Here is a 24,092-nt window from a genome sequence, read left to right as displayed (position 1 = left end):
AGCTGTAAGAATAGTACTTCGCCTGAAGAAAGCATTCAATAAATGATAGCTATTTTAATTGCCACTGTTGTCCTCAGGCTTCAGAGAGCACACAGATAATGCCTTAAATTATTTTACCCAGCCTCTGGCAATGATTACTTAGGTTGTTTCCATTTCTTTGCTCTTACTAACACCATAATAAATGTCCTTGTGTGTGCATTTTTTTTGCACGGTTCATTATCAAACAAATACAGTAATTTGGAGGGTTAAAGAGTATAAACATTTTAAAGCTCTTAATATGTTTTATTGAATTGCCTTAAGAAAGACTATTCTAATGAAAATTACTACTAATGGCCTTAATACCTCCACAGATCTCTGTGGTTAACACAGGGCATGGTTCAGACATCATGCTACTCAGTATATATTTGTCACAAATCAAGTGTTCATTAAACAAGTGACTTGAACCTTTCAGAATCTAGAATAAGATAAAAGCATTTCATGGTAGCCTGACTACTTCCCATTGCTGCTGCCTTCAGCCTGTGTGATGGGTGGTCCTGGGTGAGCTAGGATACTTGTCTCCACAGGTGTCAGTGACGTTCGAAGATGTGGCTGTGCTCTTTACACGGGATGAGTGGAGAAAGCTGGCTCCTTCTCAGAGAAACTTGTACCAAGATGTGATGCTGGAGAACTATAGTAACCTTGTCTCATTGGGTAAGGAAATTTCCTCTGATCAGAAATTGGGATAACTCAACACCCAATTCCCGGGATAAAAGCCATGGATCATCAAAATTTCAGCTGAATTTTGCCTTAGCACTGTACAAATTGGATCACCAAAAATAAATCTGAAAAATTTTTCTTCCTCATAAGCCTGGATGCCTCGTGCCTCATGAATAGGACAGTCTACAGAACTGCACATTTGAAATTCCCTCATAGTTCAGGCCATTCCCACTATGATGTGTTTGCTCTTTTCTAAGCAGAGAGCATCCTTTAGCCCCGTTATTTGACCCACCATTTGCCTTTCCCAGTTTTCTTTTCCAACCAGATGAACACCATATAATCCATATTTTTAAAGGGAGCTAGATAGTGTTTTCTCATTTTAAACAAGCTACCTGTTACATAATCCTTTCCATAGATACCTGTTTATAGATATTAGTCTGGACATTTCACATATTTCTTTTTCTAGAGAAAGCTAATGGTACCCTATTTCAGGGCTGCATGTTCATTGTGTTTCCCTCACATGTAACTAATTATTCCATTGGTAGGTTCTACAAGTCCCTTGCTTTTTCCCTAACCCACCCCTTTACATCATAGGGGCATAGCTTGAGCACCCCACAGAAGCTCTTTATATCATCCTCTAAGTTTCCCCTCAGAACCAGTTACCTCTTTGTGTCAAGACTGAGTTTGTTGTTGTTTTTATTTTTTTGTCTTTTTTTTTTTCTGTGAGCAGGACTCCCATTTTCCAAACCTGAAGTGATCTCCCTGTTGCAGCAAGGAGAAGATCCCTGGAAAGTAGAGAAAGAAGGCCCTGAAGGTCCCTCTCTAGGTGAGTGAGTGGGGAATCTCTGCAAGCAGCAGTCTGGTAAACAAGTGGATGTGTGACTTGGAGATGTTGGTCAGTGAATTTTCTCCAGGTTCTCAGTCCTCAAGAAATGATGGAGAAGGAATGCTAAGGCCCCCAGTCACAAGCATCCTCTTTTTCTCTTAGAATTACTTCACAGGAGAAATCTTTCAGGATCTTTTTTCTTATTCTTTCCTGTTTCAGAGGAGGACTACATTTTCATGTATTCATTCAGCAGATTTAGTGTATTTAAGGAACTGTAGCTGTTTCATTCTGACTAAAGACGAGGGTTATAGGAAAGGAAAGAGATGAGAAAGGAAATAGATTGGAAAGCCGGGTGGGGGCCACACTATGGGTGCTTTGGCACAGTTCTTGAAGATGAGAACTGTCTATGGTTGACTGGAAATAATTTAAGAAGCTTTTGATAGTTTTATTTATTTGGGCATCACTTTTTGGCTGGGCTGGGTCTTTGCTGCTGTGGGTTGCTGTCTAATTGCGGTGCTCGGGCTTCTCACTGTGGTGGCTTCTCTTGTCGTGGCTCCCGGGCTCTGGAGCACAGGCTCAGCAGTTGAGGCTCATGGGCCAAGTTGCTCCTTGGCCTGTGGGGTCATCCTGGATCAGGGATTGAACCTGTGTCTCCTGCATTGGCAGGCTGATTCTTTACCGCTGAGCCACCAGAGAAGCCCCAATTCAAGAATTTAAGCTGAAGAATTATATGGTCCTTGATATTTTGGAAAAGTTGGTCTGAGTCTGAGACGCTTCAAACGTCCTGAGGTGGGTCGCTGTGTTGGCACACAGCACCACAGTTAGAAAGAAGGAGCACTGGTGTGGGCTGAGCTCCAAGGCCTATGAGAAACTAAAGCAAGTTACAGAGCATGATTATAACATGTCACCATTTACATGTACAGAAATTTACATGGTGTTTGTCTGCATGCATGCATGTGAAAGTAGCTCAGTCATGTCCAGGTCTTTGTGACCCCATGGATATACAATCCATGGGATTCTCCAGGCCAGAATACTGCAGCTCCCTTCTCCAAGGGGTCTTCCCTACCCATGGATCGAACCCCGGTCTCCCACATTGCAGGATTCTTTATACCAGCTGAGCCACCAGGAAAGCCCCTGGTGTTATACATGTTTGTCTACATGCATAATATGTGCTTAAGTGCTTAAAAAAAGGTCAGGGGACACTAGTTACATGTGGATTGGGATCAAGAATGGGCATGATGAAAGGAGACTTATTTACATTTAATTTTATTAGAATTTTCACAAAATATATTCATGAAGTCCTTAATTATGTAATTTGAATTTAATAAGAATAGTCACTTTGAAAACATTGTTGGGCTTAGATTTGAATTGAGAAAAAAATAGAGGTGGGAACCTTCTAGAGATTATTGCATAATGTACGCAAGACATTACCTGGAAGAAGGCGTGTGCAGTGGGTTCAGGAGAGAAGAGGAGGCCCCCTTTGTTAAGGGTGTGTGATGAGTTCAGTGTGAGGTGGGGTTTCACTTGAGATGTGAATGAAATGTGGGTAGAGGTCAGCAGTGGACAGTTATAGAAGGATTAGGGGGTTGGAACTCAGCAGGGAGGTCAGGGAGCCACCAGTGTGAAGGAAGCACTTGAAGCCTTGAGCTGAGCAGGTGAGGGAATGGAGGAGAGGTCAGAGTTCCAGGAAACCTCGATGTTCACGAGGTGGGTTAAGAAGGAAGATTCTGTGACTGAACCAGAGAAGTGGTCACCAGAGGAGAGAAATGGCAGAGGTGGCTGTCATGAAAATTGGGGACTGACAGCTGTTGAACTGGGGAGGCTCAGGCTCTGAGAGAACCAAGTTCAAACCCTCATCCACTGCTTTCCTGTCCCCTGATAAACGGCAGTGCAACCTTGGACAGAAGGACGCAGGTCCTGCCCTGGCAGAGCTCAGCTGAGGGGAAGACTAAGTGCACACAGGAGTGTGGAATGGCAGATTCTGGTGGGGATCTTGGGGGAAGAGCCACAGGAGCTGTGAGAATGTGGATCAGGAGGGGCAGTGTGGGCAATGCTTCCCAAGGAAGGATCCTGGGATGTGAGAAGCGTTCAGAAAGGTGTGTGTGAGTCCAGAGAAAGGAGGTAAAGGTTTAGTGTTTGGAAAATGTATTACATAAATTGGTCTGGATTTGGCACTGGATAATGACTTTCACCTTTCTGTCCTTGTAGACTACAATTTGAGAGACATTTTTCAAGGGACAGAGCAGGATAGAACATTCAAATTAGTTGAGACCTTCCCCATGCATGGTAATCTTCTGCCTCCATTTTATTCAAATTTCACATTTTAATTTTACAAAGAAAGCTCAAAAATGATGCCCAACTTCACAGAGGAAACAGTGAGGGCATGAAACAGGCCAAGCAGAAAACCAGCATAAGCTCTCGACACCCTGTGAGACAGACTAGCTGCCTCTTCCAGAGGCCAGTGACTCGAACAGACCTCAGGCTGAGAGCGAGATCAGGGCAGCCAATGGGAGGAGACCTTGGAGAACAGGAGCCTGCAGGGGCTCAGGTGAAGGAAAACTGGTGCGTCCTTTGGATTCTATGAACGCCTTAACAACAATTGCACCCGTAGTTCAGTGAATCCCTGGACCCACCTAAAGGTGGGTGAGGGTCTGCATACCAGCCCTCATAAAGCCCAAGCAGTGTCCATACCAGTCACGGATGAGCGCAGGAATGGGCCTGGGTCTCTCACAGCCCCTCTGCAGGGAACAGGTCACTTTTGGAGATATCAGGAGTCAGACGCAGGTTGTGAAGGAAGCAGAGGAGAATCTGACTCTGGCCTCTATGGCAGGTGGGATTGTCAGGGAGGCAGAGAGAAAGAGGAACCAAGAAAGACCGAAAGACCCTGAAAAAAGAGTGGACAGGCTACACTGGTGCTGAAGGAAAGGACAGTGGGGTGGTCCTTGAGGAAAGTGCATCTGACAGATTTCACCTTCACCAGCCTCTCCTTGCAGCCTCTGATCCACGAGGAGCCCTTTCTGAGTTAAGCTTTAGTTGGATTGAATTGAATGAAAGTACAACTGTCCAGGGCTGTCCAGAGAGATTTTGGAGCCAGAAAATAAAGTCTGTCACTATTTCTATTGTTTCCCATCTATTTGCCATGAAGTGATGGGACCAGATGCCATGATCTCAGTTTTTTGAAGTTGAGTTTTAAACCAGCTTTTTCACTCTCCTCTATAACCTTCATCAAGAGGCTCTTTAGTTCCTCTTCACTTTCTGCCATAAGGGTGGTATCATCTGCATATCTGAGGTTATTGATATTTCTCCTGGCAACCTTGATTCCAGTTTGTGCTTCATCCAGCCCAGCATTATGCATTATGTATTCTGCATATACATTAAATAAGCAGGGTGACAATATACAGCCTTGATATACTCCTTTCTCAAGTTGAAACCAATCCATTGTTCCATGTCTGGTTCTAACTGTTGCTTCTTTTTTTTTTTTTTTTTTTTTTTTTTTTTTTTTTTTTTTTTTTTTTTTTATTTTTATTAGTTGGAGGCTAACCACTTCACAACATTGCAGTGGGTTTTGTCATACATTGACATGAATCAGCCATGGAGTTACATGTATTCCCCATCCCGATCCCCGATCCCACCTCCCTCTCCACCCTATTCCTCTGGGTCTTCCCAGTGCACCAGGCCTGAGCACTTGTCTCATGCATCCCACCTGGGCTGGTGATCTGTTTCACCATAGATAATATACATGCTGTTCTCTCAAAACATCCCACCCTTGCCTTCTCCCACAGAGTCCAAAAGTCTGTTTAACTGTTGCTTCTTGACCTGCAAACAGGTTTCTCAGGAGGCAGGTCAGGTGGTCTGATATTCCCATCTCTTGAAGAATTTTCCACAGTTTGTTGGGATCCACACAAAGGCTTTAGTATAGTCAATGAAACATGTTTCTCTGAAACTCTCTTGCTTTTTCTGTGATCCAACAGATGTTGGCAATTTGATCTCTGGTTCCTCTGCCTCAGATAAGTTTATTTGCATCATATTTTAGATTCCACATGTAAGTGATATAATGTGGTATTTGACTTTCTCTTTCTGACTTACTTGACTTAGTATGATAATCTCTAGGTCCATTCCTGTTGCTGCAAATGGCATTATTTCCTTCTTTTTAATGGCCGAGTAGTATTCCCTTGTGTATATATACCATATCTTCTTTATCCTTTCATCTTTTGATGAACATTTAGGTTGTTTCTATGTCTTGGCTATTGTAAATGGTGCTGCTGTGATCTTTTGGGTGTGTGTATCTTTTCGAATTACAGTTTTTTCCAGACATATGCCCAGGAGTGGGATTGCTGGATCATATGGCAACTCTGTTTTTAGTTGTTTTGGGGAACTTCCATGCTGTTTTCCATAGTGGCAGCACCAATTTATATTTCCACCAGCAGTATAGGAGGGTTCCCTTACCTCCACACCCTTTGCAGCATTCTTCCTTCTTTTTTAATCCCCTCATCATGTGTTACTTTCTCTCAGAGTCCTTACCACTGCAAAATAGTAAGTATTTTTTAATAATCTGCTCTTTCTTTGAATTATAAACTCCCTTGTGCTGGGTTGTCTGTTTCATTTGTACATATTTCCCCAGTACCTAAAATAGTGCCTAGTCCAAGTCAGTTTCCAGTTAATGAATGCATGAATGACTTGGTTAGCCTAGTGGTGATGGAGACAGAAAGAAGGAAACCAGTTTCAGAGATATTTAGGAGATAAATGCAGCAGGAATTAAAGATGGATTCAATACAGAAGATAAGGGATGCTGAGTTGTCAAGGTTGCCTGCTTGTCTTGTGACTTGTTTAGGGATGGACAATGATATCATTCACTGAGACAGTGGTACTAGGAGATCAGATTTGGGGGACTGATACCAATTTGAGTTTTTACTTTAGAGGGAATTTTGCTTTAAAAAAAAAAAACTTTCATTTTAAAATAATTGTAGATTCACATAAGAAGTATTGGAACTTTTTGGCCAACCCAGTAGCACAGCGAGATCCCACTGGTCCTTCACCCAGTTCCAGAACTATAATAGAAGGTTGCAAATAAGATATTGATACAGTAAAGATATGGAAGAATTCCTTCTGCCCCCATATGGATCCTACCTGTTACCCATTTTTAGACACACCCACTTTCCTCTGATTCCTTGTCCCTGTTTCTCACCTCCCCTTGTTCTTTCTCTTTTGTAACTCCTAGTCCATTTCTGTAATTGTGTCATTTCAAGAATGTCATTTAAATGATCATACAGTATGTTACATTTTAGGATTTTTCTTTGCACTCAGCATAATTCTCTGGGAAATTTTTAAAGTAGTTTCTTGTATCAATATTTCATTCCTTTTGATTGCTGAATAGTTTTTTGTAAAGTACACATACCACAGTTATATAACCATTCACTTGTTGAAGGACATAGATTGTCTCCAGTTTCTGACAATTACAACAAACATGGCTAAAAACATTTGTGTACAGGTTTTTGTACAAAAGAAAATTTTCATGTCTCTGTGATGAATGCCCAGGAGTATAATTGCTGGGTCATGTTGTAGTTGCATGTAGGTTTTGAAAACACAAACAAATTGTTTTCCAGAGTGGCTGTACCAATTGATATTCTACCAGCAATGCAGCAGCATATGAATGATTCAGTTTCTACATATCCTTGCCAACATTTTGTGTTGTTGCTACTCTTACTTTAGCCATTCTTATAGGTATATACGGGGTTTTGCTGGTGGCTCAGATGGTAAAAAATCTGCCTGCAATGCAGGAGACCCAATTATACCTATAATTTAACTTGCATCTTCCTAAGCTCTAATGACATTGCACATATTTTTCTGTGCTTTTTTGATATCTGTATATCTTCTTTGGTGAAATGTCTGTTTGTATCTTTTGTCCATTTTCTAATTGTATTGCTTGGTTTTTTGCTGTTGAAAGTTTTTTAATACATTCTGGATCATAGTCATTTGATGGATATGTGCTTTGCAAATATTTTCTCCTAGTCTTTAGTTTCCTTTCATCCTCTTAACTGTGTCTCTTGAAGAATGAAAGTTTTAATTTTGATGAGCTCCAGTTCATCAATGCTCCCTTTTATGAATTGTCCTTTCATTGTCAAGTCTAAGAACTCTTTACCTATCCTTAGATCTTATAGATTTTCTTCTGCGTTTTTTTCTAAAAGTTCTATAGTTTTACACTGAACATTTATTTCTGTGATTCTTTTGGGTTAATTTTTGTATTAGATGTAGGATCCAGTCAAGATTCATTATTTTTGCTGGTGGACAGTCAGTTGTCCCAGCATTATTTGTTGAATAAGCTATCTTCTTTCACTCAGTTCTTTTACACCTTTGTCCAAAAGCAGTTGAGCACATTTGTGACTTTATTTCTAGGTGTTCTCTGCTGTTCCACTGATCTATGTGTCTTTCCCTCTACCTGCATCACAAAGTTTTGATTACTGTAGCTATGTATAGGCTTTAATGTTGGGTAGGTTGATTATTCCTAGTTTATTCTTCCTTTTAGAAGTTGCTTTAGGTATTCTAGTTTCTTTGCTTTTCCATGTAAATTTTAAAATAATCTTATTTATATCTACATGCAGAGATATTGTAGTAAACCAAGTAAATTTTGAGACAACTGAGGTCTTTACTAGGCTGAATCTTCCAATCTGTGAATATGGTTTATCTTACCATATATTTAGTTCTATTTTGTTTTTGTTTTTGGCCATGCCACATGATTTGTGAGATCTTAGTTCCCCAACTAGAGATTGAACCCTGGCCCTTGGGCCCTCAGCAGTGAACGTGCTGAGTCCTAACCACGGACCCACCACGGAATTCCCCATTTAGCTCTTATTTAATTTCTTTCATCAATGTTTCATAGTTTTCATAATACAAGTCTTATACATGTTTTGTTACATTTACACTTGTGTTTTTGAGTAATTATAAATGGTATTGTAAATATAAGTTCGGTGCCCATATGTCCATAGTATGTAGATATAATACTGATTTTTGTATGTTTGTCTTTTTCCTGTGACCTTCCTAAACATCTTATAGTTCTAGAAAATGTTTTGTAGATTCTGAGGAATTTTCTTTGTACTGTTATCTACAAATAGGGATAGTTTTATTTCTTCCTTTCCAGTTCGTACACCTTTTATATCACTTTTTTACCATATTGTACTAAGTAGACTTTCAGTACTATACTGATTATAAGTGATGAGAATGACATCGTTGCCTTGTTCTAGATCTTAGGTATAAAGCATTCAGTTCAGTTCAGTTCAGTTGCTCAGTCATGTCCAACTCTTTGCGACCCCATGAATCGCAGCATGCCAGGCCTCCCTGTCCATCACCAACTCCCGGAGTCTACTCAAACTCATGTCCATCGAGTCGGTGATGACATCCAGCCATCTCATTCTCTGTCGCCCCCTTCTACTCCTGCCCCCAATCCCTCCCAGCATCAGGGTCTTTTCCAATGAGTCAACTCTTCACATGAGGTGGCCAAAGTATTGGAGCTTCAGCTTCAGCATCAGTCCTTCCAATGAACACCCAGGACTGATCTCCTTTAGGATGGACTGGTTGGCTCTCCTTGCAGTCCAAGGGACTCTCAAGAGTCTTCTCCAACACCACAGTTCAAAAGCACCAATTTTTCGTTCAGCCTTTCACCATTAAGTATAATGATGTGTGTGTGTAGTTGCTCAGTCATATCTGACTCTTCGTAAACCTATGAACTGTAGCCCATCAGGTTCATCTCTCCATGGAACTGTCTAGGCAAGAATACTGGAGTAGGTTGCCATTTCCTTCTCCAGGGGATCTTCCTGACCCAGAGATAGAACCCGCATCTCTTCCATCTCCTGCACTGACAGGCAGATTCTTTACCACTGAGCTACTGGGGAAGCCCAAGTGTTATGTTAGCTCTAGGTTGTTGTGGATGCTCTTTATCAGGTTAAGATATTTTTCTGGGATGGCAAATGACCTTCACTTCACCACATTACAGATTACATTTATAACCTAATAATTAGAAAAGATTTAAGAGTCATACCAACCAAGGTAGGTGAGCCTTGTTTCCTAGTTGAAAAAATTTATGAGACAGTTCAGTTCAGTCGCTCAGTCATGTCCGACTCTTTGCTACCCCATGGACTGTAGCACACCAGGCTTCCCTGTCCATAACCAACTCCCAGAGTCCACCCAAACCCATGTCCATTGAGTCAGTGATACCATCCAACCATCTCATCCTCTGTCGTCCCCTTCTCCTCCTGCCCTCAATCTTTCCCAGCATCAAGGTCTTTTCAAATGAGTCAGCTCTTCACATCAAGTGGCCAAAGTATTGGAGTTTCAGCTTCAACATCAGTCCTTCCAATGAACACCCAGGACTGGTCTCCTTTAGGATGGACTGGTTGGGTCTCATTGCAGTCCAAGGGACTCTCAAGAGTCTTCTCCAACACCACAGTTCAAAAGCACCAATTCTTCAGCGCTCAGCTTTCTTTATAGTCCAACTCTCACATCCATACATGACCACTGGAAAAACCATAGCCTTGACTAGATGGACCCTTGTTGGCAAAGTAATGTCTCTGCTTTTTAATATGCTGTCTAGGTTGATCATAACTTTCCTTCCAAGGAGCAAGTGTCTTTTAATTTCATGGCTGCAGTCAGCATCTGCAGTGATTTTGGAGCCCCCCAAAATAAAGTCAGCCATTGTTTCCACTGTTTCCCATCTATTTGCCATGAAGTGGTGGGACCAGATGCCTTGATCTTAGTTTTCTGAATGTTGAGCTTTAAACCAACTTTTTCACTCTCCTCTTTCACTTTCATCAAGAGGCTCTCTAGTTCATCTCTTTCTGCCATAAGGGTGGTATCATCTGCATATCTGAGGTTATTGATATTTCTCCCAGCAATCTTGATTCATCCAGCCCAGCGTTTCTCATGATGTACTCTGCATATAAGTTAAATAAGCAGGGTGACAATATACAGCCTTGACATACTCCTTTTCCTGTTTGGAACCAGTCTCTTCCATGTCCAGTTCTCACTGTTGCTTCCTGACCTGCATACAGGTTTCTCAAGAGGCAGGTCAGGTGGTCTGGTATTCCCGTCTCTTTCAGAATTTTCCACAATTTATTGTGATCCACATAGTTAAAGGCTTTGACATAGGGAAATTAAATGCTGCCTGTATATAAGATGCTACTAGTAAATAGTGTTAATTTCATTGGCTGTGAGATGTTTTGCTTTTTGTTGCTTTTTTTTTAATGCCCTTTGAGAAATGCGTTTGGAAATATTTTCAGATGAGATATGTTTGGGAGTTGCTTTAGCCCATCTGATGGAGGAGGAGTGAAGCTTATATATGAAATGGTGGTGGTTTTTGAAGCATTGTACAATTCTCTCTACTTTCATATATATTGAAATTTTTCCATAATAAAAAGTTTTTAAAATTGACATTGCCAAAACCATTGTCTAGACCAGCATTTCTTTTTTCAGTAAGACAGAGGGTGTTCACAAATGTGCAGTACTACACCCATGTATAATTATACTGTTATGTTTAATTCCCAGCACACCGATTTTAATTCTCTCAGTCCTCTGGTTTACAAGAAGCCTTGTGAAAGTGCCAATTAAAGTCACATTTTTGTTAAGATATAACTTTGAATCTGACTGATTATTGGATAAATCAGGGGAATGCTTTAGAAAATAAGGCCAAAAACCTATTTGGGGTTAAAAAAAAAAGATACTGATTCTCTGTATAATAGGCTCCAGTTTCATCCATCTCATTAGAACTGATTCAAATGAGTTGTTTCAAGAGAACAGCATCGAAACATGTATGTTATCTACAGTGAAACAGATCACTAGCCCAGGCTGGATGCATGAGACAAGTGCTCGGGCCTGGTGCAGTGGGAAGACCCAGAGGAATCGGGTGGAGAGGGAGGTGGGAGGCGGGATCGGGATGGGGAACACATGTAAATCCATGGCTGATTCATATCAATGTATGACAAAACCCACTACAATATTGTAAAGTAATTAGCCTCCAACTAATAAAAATAAATGGAAAAAAAACAAAACAAAACAAACAAAAAAGATACTGATTCTGACTTCAACCCTCATGCTTATCCCTTCATATAATATTGAGGGAAGTTTTGTTAAATCTCCTGCCAACCCAGAAAAATCTCTCCAAAAGACGGAAAACATTGTCACTATTGAATAAGCATTAAACTAGACTGCATAGGTGACCTGCTGATGAAATCACAACAGAAAAAAAACCCACCCTTTTTTAATGTAGCTGAGAATTACATATTCTTGAGAATACATGTTCTTGAGGTTAACTGTCATTTGTCTTCATCCTGGTGGCTCAGATGGTAAAGAACCTGCCTGTAATGTGGGAGACCTGGGCTTGATCCCTGGGTTAGGAAGATCCCTGGAGAAGGGAATGGCAACTCCCTCCAGTAATTTTGCCTGGAAAATTCCATGGACAAAGGAGCCTGGCAGGCTACAGTCCACGGGTCGCAAAGAGTCGACATGACTGAGCGACTAACACTGTCACTTCCCAGGGGACCGACGACAACACAGCTGTACGTTCCTTTGTATTTACCCTAAACTCACCAGGCGGTCGGGCGATCTGTCCTGGTGATAAGAAAACTGCTAGTATCCTATGGTGAGCAGATAGTGCCAGTTTGGAACTAGGCACTAGGCTAAACTTTAACAAGGACAGGAAGATAGTATCACTATATTTCTTGATGTTTATATTTCAAAGAGATGGTTCCCAAGCTCTCAAGAATTTTTGGTGCTGGTTTGTAATGCTAACAGAGGCTTTACAAGTTTAAATACATATCAAAGGCATAGAGGAATGATTTACAAATAAAAGTTTTCTCAAAGAATATGCCAAGAAAAAGGGTGGGAAAGCATATATCTTTCCATTTTGACAAAAGGGAAGATTCAGTTTTTAAATTTCCACTAGCAAACTGCTAATCCCCTAAAATCCTAGGAAACTGTAACTATTGCCTGAACATCTTTCCTGCCTATATCCTCCACTATCTTAAGGATAGTTTGGATACTATTTAAAGCACACATTTGCTTCTGTTTCTATCTTTTGTTTTCCTTGTAGAAGTGATCACAATTTGCTGTGATTGCACATTGAATTAATTTGTTTCTCCTGTCAAACTAGGCTCCTGGAGGAAACAAAACATTTCTTTTCATTACTGGATCCCTAGTGTCTTACAGAGCAGGAGGTGAGTGGTAAGCTGCATGACAGGAGGTGAGCAGCAGGAGAGCGAGGGAAGTTTCATCTGTATTTATAACAGCTCCCCCTTGCTCGCATTTACCACCTGAGCTCTTAACTCCTGTCAGATCAGCAGTGGCTTTAGATTCTCATAATAGTGTGAATGCTACTGTGAACTGTACATGCGAGGGATCTAGTTTACTCACTCTTTGTGAGAATCTAATGCTTGATCTGATGTGGAACCGAGGTGTTGATGCTTTTGCTGGGGGGGTGCAAATTCAGATTATCCTTGGCAGAGAGGTTTGACTGCACAGAGACCATAATAAATCAATTGCTTGAAGACTGATATAAAAACCCTGTCAGTGAGTGGCAAGTGACAACTAAGATGTATCTGGTGGCAGGCTTTATAGTGGCAAGTGAATTGATGTACTTGAATTGTACAGCTGCATCTAGTGGCGGGCTTTAAATCAGAATCTTATACTTATTTTAGGCCATGCATGGCCTGTCCATTATTTTATTTATCACTTCTATCCACACCTCTTTCCCTCATTGCACACTTGTCTCAGTCACAGTTTTGATAAACCCACAAAGTAACCCTTGCCAAAATGAGTGAAAAACAAACATCACTGGAGAGCTTCTTTGAAAAGGGGGAAAGACACAATAATGAGACAGCAGAAGGCTCTAAGACTGCCAACAAAAATAAAGCTGCATTTAAAAGAAAATGGGGCTTCCTTGGTGATCCAGTGGTTAAGAATTCACCTTACAATGCAGGGGACACTGGTTTGATCCCTGGTCCAGGATGATCCCACATGCTGCAGGGCAACTAAACCTTTGCACCACAACTGCTGAGCCTGTGCTCCAGGACCCAAGAGCTGCAACTGCTGAAGCCTTTGCATTACAGAGCCAATGCTCTGCAACGAGAGAAGCCTCTGCAATGAGAAGCCTGCAGTCTCCACAACTAGAGAAAGCCTGCACACAGCAACAAAGACCCAGTTATATAGAATACCAGGAGTCCAACTTAAATTACAGGTTTATTGAAATAGGTGAGTCACATTCTCTAAGCCCACTTTGTATAATATGTGATGACTGGCTATCCAACAAAGTTTCGAAACCTTCGAAACTGCTTTACCACAGGAAGACCAAGCACCCTGCAATAAAGTGCAAGTCTCTGGAGTTTTTCAAAAGGAAAAAAAAAAGTGAATATGAAGAACAGAAGAAATTACTGAAGGCCACCACTTCATGAAATGTGTCTGCACTGAGAGCATCATTCTTAGGGCTAACTGCATTGCTAAAGGTAAGAAGTCCTTTACTATTGGTGAAGAGTTGATCCTGTCTGCTGCTAAAGTTCATTTGTCATGAACTTTTAGGAGAGGTCACAGTTAAAAGGTGGCACGTGTTCCTCTTTCGGCTAGCCCTGTAACTAGACGAATGGATGAAACAGCAGAGGATGTTGAGGCACAGTTGTTAGAGAGGATTAATGAGTCACTGTGGTACGCAATCCAGGTTGATGAGTCTACCGATGTTGACAACAGGGCAACAGTGCTTGTTTTTGTGCAATCTGTTTTTCAGGAGGATATGTTATGTGCACTTTGGTTGGCAACCAACATCACAGCTGCAGAACTATTCAAGAATGATTTCATATCAGGAAAACAGAATTGGTCATTTTGTGTCTGTATATGCATGGACAGAGTGGCTGCCATGACTGAGCTCTTAACTCCTGTCAAATCAGCAGTGGCATGAGATTCTCATAATAGTGTGAGTGCTACTGTGAGCTGTACATGCGAGGGATCTAGGTTGCTCATTCTTTATGAGAATCTAATGCTTGATCTGATGTGGAACTGAGGTGTTGATGCTATTGCTGGGAGTGGGTGGTACAAATACAGATTATCCTTAGCAGAGAGGTTTGACTGCACAGAGACCATAATAATGGTCTTTAGACCATTATTACATGGTCAGAAAGCCACTAGATGGCTTTCTGGCTTCATTCAGTTCAGTTCAGTCGGTCAGTCGTGTCTGCCTCTTTGCGACCCCATGGACTGTAGCACTCCAGGCTTCCCTGTCCATCACCAACTCCTGGAGCTTGCTCAAACTCATGTTCATCGAGTCAGTGATGCCATCCAACCATTCATCCTCTGTCGTCCCCTTCTCCTCCTGCCTTCAGTCTTTCCCAGCATCAGGGTCTTTTCCAGTGAGTCAGTTCTTCACATAAGGTGGCCAAAGCATTGGAGTTTCAGGTTCGGCATCAGTCCTTCCAATGAACATTCAAGACTGATTTCCTTTAGGACTGACTTGTTTGATCTCCTTGCAGTCCAAGGGACTCTCAAGAGTCTTCTCCAGCACCACAGTCCAAAAGCATCAATTATTCAGCACTCAACTTTCTTTATAGTCCAACACTCGCATCCATACATGACTACTGGAAAATCCATAGCTTTGACTAGCCGGGCCTTTGTTGGCAAAGTAATGTACTTGGGTCAAAGAGGTCACTTCTGAATGTGAGTCTATGCACTGTGTTATTCATAGAGAAATGCTGGCTAGCTGGAAAATACCTCCTTGACAACGTTTTGCAGAGTGTGATTAAAATTATCAACCACATTAAGTACGTGCCTTTAACTCACGTCTGTCTGCACAGCTCTGTGAGATGGATGCAGAGCACATATGTCCTCTTTTATACACAGAAGTGAGATGCTTTCTAAGGGTAGATCACTGGCCAGAGTGATCTGGCCAGTTTTTGAGTTATGAGAGACATTTCAGAGATTTTTTTTTTTAGAATAATGGTCACCACTAGCAGCATATTTCAGTGACACAGAATGGGTCACAAAATTTCCTTCATTGTGTGACATATTCAACCTGCTCAACAGACTCCATCTGTCTGTTTAGGGGAGAATGACAGTGTGTTTAGGTTGGCATGTAAAGTGGCTACATTCAAAGCCAAACTGGAATGATGGGGGTGGCAAGTGAACATTGGAATTTTTGACGTTTCAAGCATTAGCAGAGATTTTGAAAGAGACTGAGTCAGAGCTTTCTTTCTCCTAGCTGGTGCATGATCACCAATGCAGTTCAGAAGGGTTCCAGTTTCTCCATATCCTTGCCAACATTTGTTACTTTCCGTCTCTCTCTATAATTAAAACACACACATACACATGTATGTTTGTTAGCCATAATAACAAATGTGAAATAGAATATTGTGGTTTGGATTTTTATTTCCTAACGTATTGAGCATCTTTTCATGTGCTTATTAGAGTCCACTGGTATACCTTCTATAGAGAAATGTCTGTTCAAGTCCTTTGCCCATTTTTTAATTAAATTGTTTTTTTCTTATTGTTGAGTTATAGGAATATATTTTGGGTATTAACCGTTTATCAGATATATAATTAGAAAATTTTTTCCTAGTCTTATCTTTATATTCTGCTGATGTCATCTTTGACGTACAGAAGATTTTATTTGTTTATTTTGGCCACACTGCTCAGCTTGTGGAGTCTTAGTTCCTCAACCAAGGATTGAACCCAGGCCCCCAGTAGTGAGAGTGCCAAGTCCTAACCACTGGACTGCCAGGAATTCTCCCAGAAGCTTTTAATCTTGATGAAATACAATTATTTGTCTATTTTTTCCTTTGTTTCCTATGTTTTTGGTATTCTATTCCAGAAATCAATGGTAAATCCTAAGTCATGAGGCTTTTGTCCTATATTTTCTTCTAAGAATTTTATAATTTTAGGTCTTATATTTAAGTTATATATTCATTTTGAGTTAAATTTTGTGTATGGTGTTACACACATGAAGGGTCCAACTTCATTTTTTTTTCTTTTTTTCAATTATTTTTATTAGTTGGAGGCTTTTTTTTTTGCACCTGCATAGCCAGTTTTCCCAGCACTATTTGTTGAAAAGACTATCCTTTCCCCATTGAATGGTCTTGGCACCCTTGTCGAAAATCACTTACCCTCATATGCAAAGGTTTGTTTTCAGACTTCCTATTCTGTTCCATTGGTCTATGTGTACCTTTATGCCGGTACCATGATGCTTCCATACTGTAACTTTGTATAAGTTTTGAAATCGGGAAGTATGAGTATTCAACTTTGTTCCTCTTTTCAAAATTATTTTGACTTTTCAGGGTCTCTTGAGATTTCATATAAATTTTAACATGAGTTTTTCTATTTCTGTCCCAAAATGGCATTGGAATTTTCATGGGGCTTGCATTTAATCTCTAGATCACTTTGGGTAGTATTGACATCTTATCAACATTAAATCTTATAATCTATAAATATTTGATGTTTTTCCACTTTACCTTTGTCGTCTTTATACAGTGTTTGTAGTTTTCAGTGTATTAATCTTTTACTTCCTTTGAGTTAATTCCTAAGTATTTTATTCTTTTTGATGCTATAGTAAATAAAAACCTTTTCTCTGTTTCCATTTTGACTTGTTAATTGTTAGAATATAAAAACACAACTGATTTTGTGTAGATTTTTTAATCCTGCCACTTTGCTGAGTTTGTATTCTATCAGTTCTTTTGTTGAATCTTTAGATTTTATGATATAAGATCATGTCATCTGTTGCAAACTATTATATAGAGTGGACAAACAACAAAGTCCTATTGTAAAACACAAGGAACTATGTTCAATATCCTGTGGTAAACCATAAGTAATGGAAAAGAATATGAAAAAAAAATGTATATATTGGGTTGGCCATAAAGGTCATTTGGGTTTCTCCATAAGATGTTACAGAAACGTTTGAACGAACTTTTTGGTCAACCCAATATATGTATGTGCTGTGCGCTTAGTTGCTGTTGTGTCCGACTCCGCAACCCCATGGACTGTAGCCTGCCAGGCTTCTCTGACCATGGGGATTCTCCAGGCAAGAATACTGGAGTGGGTTGCCATGCCCTCCTCCAGGGGATCTTCCCAACCCAGGGATCGAACCTGGGTCTCCCGCATTATAGGCAGATTCTTTTATCATCTGATAACTGAATTACGGTGGTACAGCAGAAATTAACACACCATTATATGTCAGCTGTACTTCAATAAAATAAATTTAGAAAAAAACCATGTCATCTGTGACTAAGATCATTTTACTTATTCCTTTCCAGTTTAGATACTCTATTTTTCTTGCCTGATTGTTCTGGCTGGAAATTCCAATACTGGGTTGAAGTGGTAAAAGTGGGCATCCTTATCTTGTTCCTGATCTCAGAGGAAAAGATTACAGTCTTTTTCCATTGAATATGATGTTAATTGTGGGTTCTTTAAGGATAGTGTTTATTGTGTTGGGGTAGTTTCCCTCTAGTCCCAGTTTTGTTCTTTAATGAAAAGGTGTTGAATTTTGAGTTTTGTTAGGTGCATTTTTCTACATCACTTGAGATGACTGTGTGATTTTGTGTCTTCATTCTGTTAATGTGATGTGTTGCTTTAGTTGGTTTTCATATGTTAAATCATTCTTGCATGCCAGGGATAAATTTCATTTGGTCATGGCATATAATCATTTTAATGTGCTGAATTCTCTTTTCTAGTACCTTATTGAGGATTTTAAAATCAATATATGTAACGAATATTGGTCTTTAGCTTTCTTTTCTTGTAGGGTTTTTGTCTGATTTTATTATCAGGGCAATGCTGGCTTCATAGAATAAGTTAGAAAGTATTGCTGCCTCTTTTGGTTTTTTGGAAGCATTTCAGAAGGAGTGGTGTTAGTTCTTTAATGTTTGGTAGGCAGTAAAGCCATCTGGTAAGAGCTGTTTTTTGTAATTATTATTTTTATTGGGAGGTGTTGATTACTGACTCAGTTGCTTTTCTAGATATATATCTGTTCAGATTTTCTACTTCATAATTCAGTTTGGGTAGGTTTTTTGTTTCTATGAATTTGTCCATATTTTCTAGGCTCTCCAGTTTTTTGCCATACAATTATCCATAGTTTTTCCTTATAATCCTTTTTATTTTAATCTGTGGTAATGTCAACACTCACATTTCTGATTTTAGTAATGTGTGTCTTTTCCCTTTTATTCTTAGTCTCACTAAAGGCTTATCAATTTTCTAGGTATTTTCAGATAACTGATTTTGGATTTGTTGATTTTTCTCTATTGTTTTTCTATTTTATGTGGCTAGGCTCTTACCTTTATTATTTCCTTCCTTCTGCTAGCTTTGGGTTGAGTTTGTTTTTTCTGGTTCCTTAAGTAGTAAATTATGTTTTTAAGTACTTCTTTAAATTTTCTTCCTAGCACTGTTTTCACTACACCCCATAAGTTTTAGTAAGTTGTGTTTTCATTTTCATTCATGTATAAACATTTTCTAATTTCTCCCTGATTAGACATGGTATAAAGGGGGAAAATATTAACTTACTCTCTCCTCTAGCAAGAAATTAACAGAAAGTAAAAGAAAATTTAATTTTTACTTTTATTATAGAAAAGTTTAAACATATATGAAAGTAGAGAAAATAATATAAGGAATTCCTGTGTGTCTATCACCCAGTTCTAACATTTATTAACTTACTGTCATTTTTATTTCATCCATACCATTGGTTCTCTACCAGGGGTGATTTTACCATTTCAGTGCTTCAGTGTCTTGAAATATTTTTGAGTGTTACAACTTGAGAGAGGATAGGAGTGGTGAAAAGAGTAGGTACTATTGCACAGGCCATCACTGAAAAACAAAGAATTATCCAGCATAAAATGTCAGCTGAAGTTGAGAAATCCTGCAGGATTTAAAATATCTATCTATACACACACACACACACACAATGCAATTTAATACCTTTATATTTTTATAATATTTACTCATTTTATCCATGAATAGGAGAGGTTTTGCTATTGGTTCAGGTATACTTTAATGACATTCAAGACTGTTTTAAATTTTTCTTCATATAAGTTTTTCATATTTCTTGTGAATTTATTTCCCTAAATTTTTTGTATAAATGAAGGTTATTGATTTTAGTATGTTAATTTTATATCCTGCTATGTCACTGATCAAGTTTTATTATTGATTCTCTGAGGTTTAATTTTAGATGTAGCATTAATAGCATCAGCAAATAGAAGTAGTTTAATTTTCTCTTTACTCATCCTTATGCCTGTTTATACACAAAGCCAAAAGACTTTGCTTGTATACTTGTATTGGTTAATACATCTAGTACCATGTTGAATAGAAGTGAAGGTAGTTGACATCCTTGCCTTGTTCTTGATCGTGGTGGAAATGTCTCTAGAGTTTCTTCATTAAATAAGATACTGACTTTAGGACTAAAGTGTATGTACTTTATCTTGTTGAGGAAGTATCCCTCAATTCCTGTTTTCTTGCATGTGTTTATTATTAATGGTGCTGAATTTTTTTAAGGCTTTCTCCTTGTCTCTAGATATACTCAGTTTTTTCCCTTAAATACATATTATGGTATACTATGGTAAGTGGTATAATAAGGGGAATAGATTGGTGGGGCTCAGAGTCAGGAAAGGGTGACAGACAAGCTAACATTGGAACTGAATCTGAAGGCTACAGAGAAGTTTGACATGTAGGAAAAGTAGGAAAGATATTCAAGATTAGAAATAATTACAGAAATGAGAATGATGTCATGGAGATAATTTATGAGCCTGTCATATGCTTTGGGTGCTAGACTGAATTTCCCAGTTCATACTTCTCCTCTGATCCCTTCTCTCCATTCTCCTGGTCATGCATATATGCTCACCTTCTTTAAATGAGGATCCCTTATTTTACTCACCCTAATACATCATCTCTCATTCATTATTGTTTTATATATACAGTGTTACTTTCCTATTTTTTCCTCTTCCTAGTTTTTTTATCCAGAAAGTGAGGCCTTATTTAGATATCATTAATATTTATTCCTTCTATATATTTAGTCTCAGCTAATCATGTGAATCATTGGCACTTCCTTTTTTTATTTTTTTCAGAATGTAAGAGCAGTAAAACCACAAAGGCAACTCAAACTCAAGACTCATCATTTTCGGGGCTAATAAGGAAAACACTCAAAAAGGATGAACCATGGAATTTCATATCAGAAAACCCCTGCATATATGAAGACAGAATAAAGAAACAGAAGGACAAAAGTGAAAGTTTACAAATAATTTCAGTCACCCATACAAAAATCCTCACTGCAGAAAGAAGCCATAAAAATAATGACTTCGGCCAAAATTTCAGCCTGAAATCAGTGTTTGTTAAGCAACAGAGGAGTGCTAGAGAAAAAACACCCTCAAAATATGAAATACAAAGGAATAGCTTCAGGCAGGATTCAAATGTACTTAACCAGTCGAAAATAAAGACAGCAGAAAAACGCCATAAATGTAACATATGTGAAAAAGCCTTCATTCACAAGTCATCCCTTCGTAAACATCAGAAAAACCATTCTGGAGAGAAATTATTTCAATGTGATGAATGTTTGAAAGCCTTCAGCCAAAGTTCAGCTCTTATTCAACATCAAAGAACTCATACTGGAGAGAAACCCTATATATGTAAAGAGTGTGGGAAAGCCTTCAGCCATAGTGCGTCCCTTTATAAACACGTAAAAATACATACTGTGGAAAAATCCTACAAATGTAAAGAATGTGGTAAATCTTTTGGCAGAAGGTCTGCCCTTTTTATACATCAAAAAATTCATGCTCAAGACAATCCCCACAAATATAACCCAGGAAGGAAGGCAGCCACTTGCAACCTTCCTGGATGTCAGAGAATTCATTCAAGAAAGAAGTCCTATTTATGTAACGAATGTGGCAACACCTTTAAGTCTAGTTCATCCCTTCGTTACCACCAGAGAATTCACACAGGAGAGAAACCTTTTAAATGTGGTGAATGTGGGAGAGCCTTCAGTCAGAGTGCATCTCTTATTCAACATGAAAGAATTCACACCGGAGAAAAGCCTTACAGATGTAATGAATGTGAAAAAGGTTTCACTTCTATTTCACGACTTAATAGGCATAGAATAATTCATACTGGAGAGAAATTGTATAATTGTAATGAGTGTGGTAAAGCCTTAAGTTCCCACTCAACACTCATTATTCATCAGCGAATTCATACTGGAGAGAAACCATGTAAATGTAAAGTGTGTGGGAAAGCCTTCAGACAAAGTTCTGCTCTCATTCAACATCAGAGAATGCACACTGGAGAAAGACCCTATAAATGTAATGAGTGTGGGAAAACATTCAGGTGTAATTCATCCCTTAGTAATCATCACAGAATTCACACAGGAGAGAAACCATATCGATGTCTGGAATGTGGGATATCTTTTGGGCAGAGTGCAGCTCTTCTTCAACATCAAAGGATTCATACAGGAGAAAAACCCTTTGTGTGTATTACCTGTGGGAAAACTTTTAGGCAGAGCTCATCACTTATTGCACATCAAAGAATTCATACTGGAGAGAAACCCTATGAATGTAATGCATGCGGGAAACTCTTCAGCCAGAGGTCGTCCCTTACGAACCATTATAAAATTCACATTGAAGAGGACCCCTTCAAAGTAGATTTGCATGTGTGAAACCCTTAAACCAAAGGTCATTAGAATAAAATTGATCCCACATATCTGTGGGTTCTACATCCACTGGTTCAAATAACTGCAAATTTAAAATACTAAAAAAATAATTTTCAGAAATATCCAAAAACAAAATTTGAATTTGCCACACACTGGCAACTATTTTCATAAGCATTTGCACTGTATTAGGTATTTCAAGTAACTTAGAGATGATTTAAAGTTTATAAGAGGATGTGCATAGGTTACATGCAAATTCTATGCCATTTTACATAAGGGACTTGATCATCTTCAGATTTTGGTATCTGGGGGGGGGGGGGGGGTCCTGGAATCAGTCCACTACAGATAGTGTGGGACAACTGTATACACACTTGAGAATGACTTAGTAAATGTAATGAATACGATAAAACTTCAATTTTAATCTAGTCCTTATCAGTTATTTAATTTTAAGGAAAAGCTTTGACTGTGTAATAAATATGTGGAATACTTTAATACCTGTCAGTCACTTTTTAAAATATCCTGAGACAAATAAATCACAGTTCAAAATACTGATTTTGGCCATTTGTAAGATAAATGTGAGGTTTTTCTGTCTCTTTATACAGTGTTATACACTATATGCAACATGTAAACAGAAAAAAATCTGTGTGTAAAGGTGCTGAATTTCTCATTAGAAACTCACCAACTGCATAAGCTTAATACCATGTCTCTTACAACTAACATTTTAATAGCACACAAAATCTTAAAATAAATGCATTTTTAGAGCAAAGGACCAAATAATAGATAAAAATAAACTGCAAACTACCTCAGCCTCTGCAACTTACTTTTCCTAAATTGCTGTCAAACTTGGTGCATGGTTTTCATCAAAAGAGAGGCCAAAAAACCCACTCTCTGTTCAGTTCAGTTCAGTTGCTCAGTCGTGTCTGACTCTGCAACCCCATGAACTGCAGCACGCCAGGCCTCCCTGTCCATCACCAACTCCTGGAATCCACACAAACCCATGTCCATTGAGTGAGTGATGCCATCCAACCATCTCATCCTGTCATCCCCTTCTCCTGCCCTCAATCTTTCCCAGCATCAGGGTCTTTTCAAATGAGTCAGCTCTTCACATCAGGTGGCCAAAGTATTGGAGTTTCAGCTTCAGCATCAGTCCTTCCAATGAATATTCAGGACTAATTTCCTTTAGGATGGACTGGTTGGGTCTCCTTGCAGTCCAAAGGACTCTCAAGAGTCTTCTCCATTACCACAGTTCAAAAGCATCACTTCTTCAGTGCTCAGCTTTCTTTATAGTCCAACTCTTATATCCATACATGACCACTGGAAAAACCATAGCCTTGACTAGATGGACTTTCGTTGACAAAGTAATGTCTCTGCTTTTCAATATGCTTTCTAGGTTGGTCATAACTTTCTCTTCCTCCTTTATTTTTCTTGTTACTTCCAAACTGCACCTAAGAGTGTCCTAAAATTTTTACACAATTTCTAATTTTGTTTCAGCATTATTTTTCTTTGCATTGAAGCCATATTTATCATATAACTTTATTTGCTCTGTTCTGTACAGCATGCTAATTTAAGTAGGAAAAATATAGTTTGATTAGATAATCCCTTTAAAGCTATTAATTTTTTTTTTTTTAGTTTGCTGCAGAATTCCTAAGAACTTGTGGCAGTCTTAAAAAGGAATCAATTTCATGAAATAAAAGCATGTTTTCCCCACTTAAGATTTTCTAGTTTTTAAAAATCTCAGACTCCAAAGGAAAATAAAAGAAGGGGGAAATTTCTAAGCCTTTAAAAAGCAGTTTACTCAGTAAATGCTTAACCCCAAGTGTGAGCCAGCTATTATTCTAGGCACTGGAACTCATACAAGAGAAAAAGAATAGGCCTTCAGGAAGTCATGATTTGACAGGCAAAAAGATGGAGTTGAAGAGAATAACAAATGAGTAAGAAGAT

The 24,092-nt window shown here is 39.0% G+C and overlaps 1 protein-coding gene across 2 annotated transcripts; it reads left to right on the top strand.

Moving 5' to 3' along the window:
• Positions 1 to 284: 284 nt before the first annotated feature.
• LOC122440621 (zinc finger protein 354B-like) lies at positions 285 to 22,719 on the top strand. 2 transcript variants are annotated; one of them, XM_043467101.1, is made up of 4 exons: positions 285 to 690; positions 1,427 to 1,522; positions 13,848 to 14,007; positions 20,584 to 22,719. In XM_043467101.1, exons 3-4 carry the CDS (start codon positions 13,953 to 13,955, stop codon positions 22,158 to 22,160), a joined length of 1,632 nt encoding a protein of 543 aa, XP_043323036.1. In that variant the 5' UTR covers positions 285 to 690; positions 1,427 to 1,522; positions 13,848 to 13,952; the 3' UTR covers positions 22,161 to 22,719. The 2 variants fall into 2 exon arrangements, with proteins under 2 accessions (XP_043323036.1, XP_043323035.1); XM_043467100.1 differs by lacking the exon at positions 13,848 to 14,007 and having other exon boundaries at positions 298 to 690.
• Positions 22,720 to 24,092: the final 1,373 nt, after the last annotated feature.

The sequence above is a fragment of the Cervus canadensis genome, chromosome 4 (genome assembly GCF_019320065.1).
Source record: "Cervus canadensis isolate Bull #8, Minnesota chromosome 4, ASM1932006v1, whole genome shotgun sequence".
Lineage (NCBI taxonomy): Eukaryota > Metazoa > Chordata > Mammalia > Artiodactyla > Cervidae > Cervus > Cervus canadensis.
The sequence above is the reverse complement of the archived record's forward strand: the minus strand, read 5'-3'. Positions and strand labels throughout refer to the sequence as shown.

Excerpts from the sequence above, each read along its gene's own strand:
- LOC122440621 (XM_043467100.1), top strand. The coding sequence starts at position 657 with ATGCTGGAGAACTATAGTAACCTTGTCTCATTGG. Across the intron at positions 691-1,426 it reads TAGTAACCTTGTCTCATTGG|GACTCCCATTTTCCAAACCT; the intron begins GTAAGGAAATTT and ends TTCTGTGAGCAG. Across the intron at positions 1,523-20,583 it reads CCCTGAAGGTCCCTCTCTAG|AATGTAAGAGCAGTAAAACC; the intron begins GTGAGTGAGTGG and ends TATTTTTTTCAG.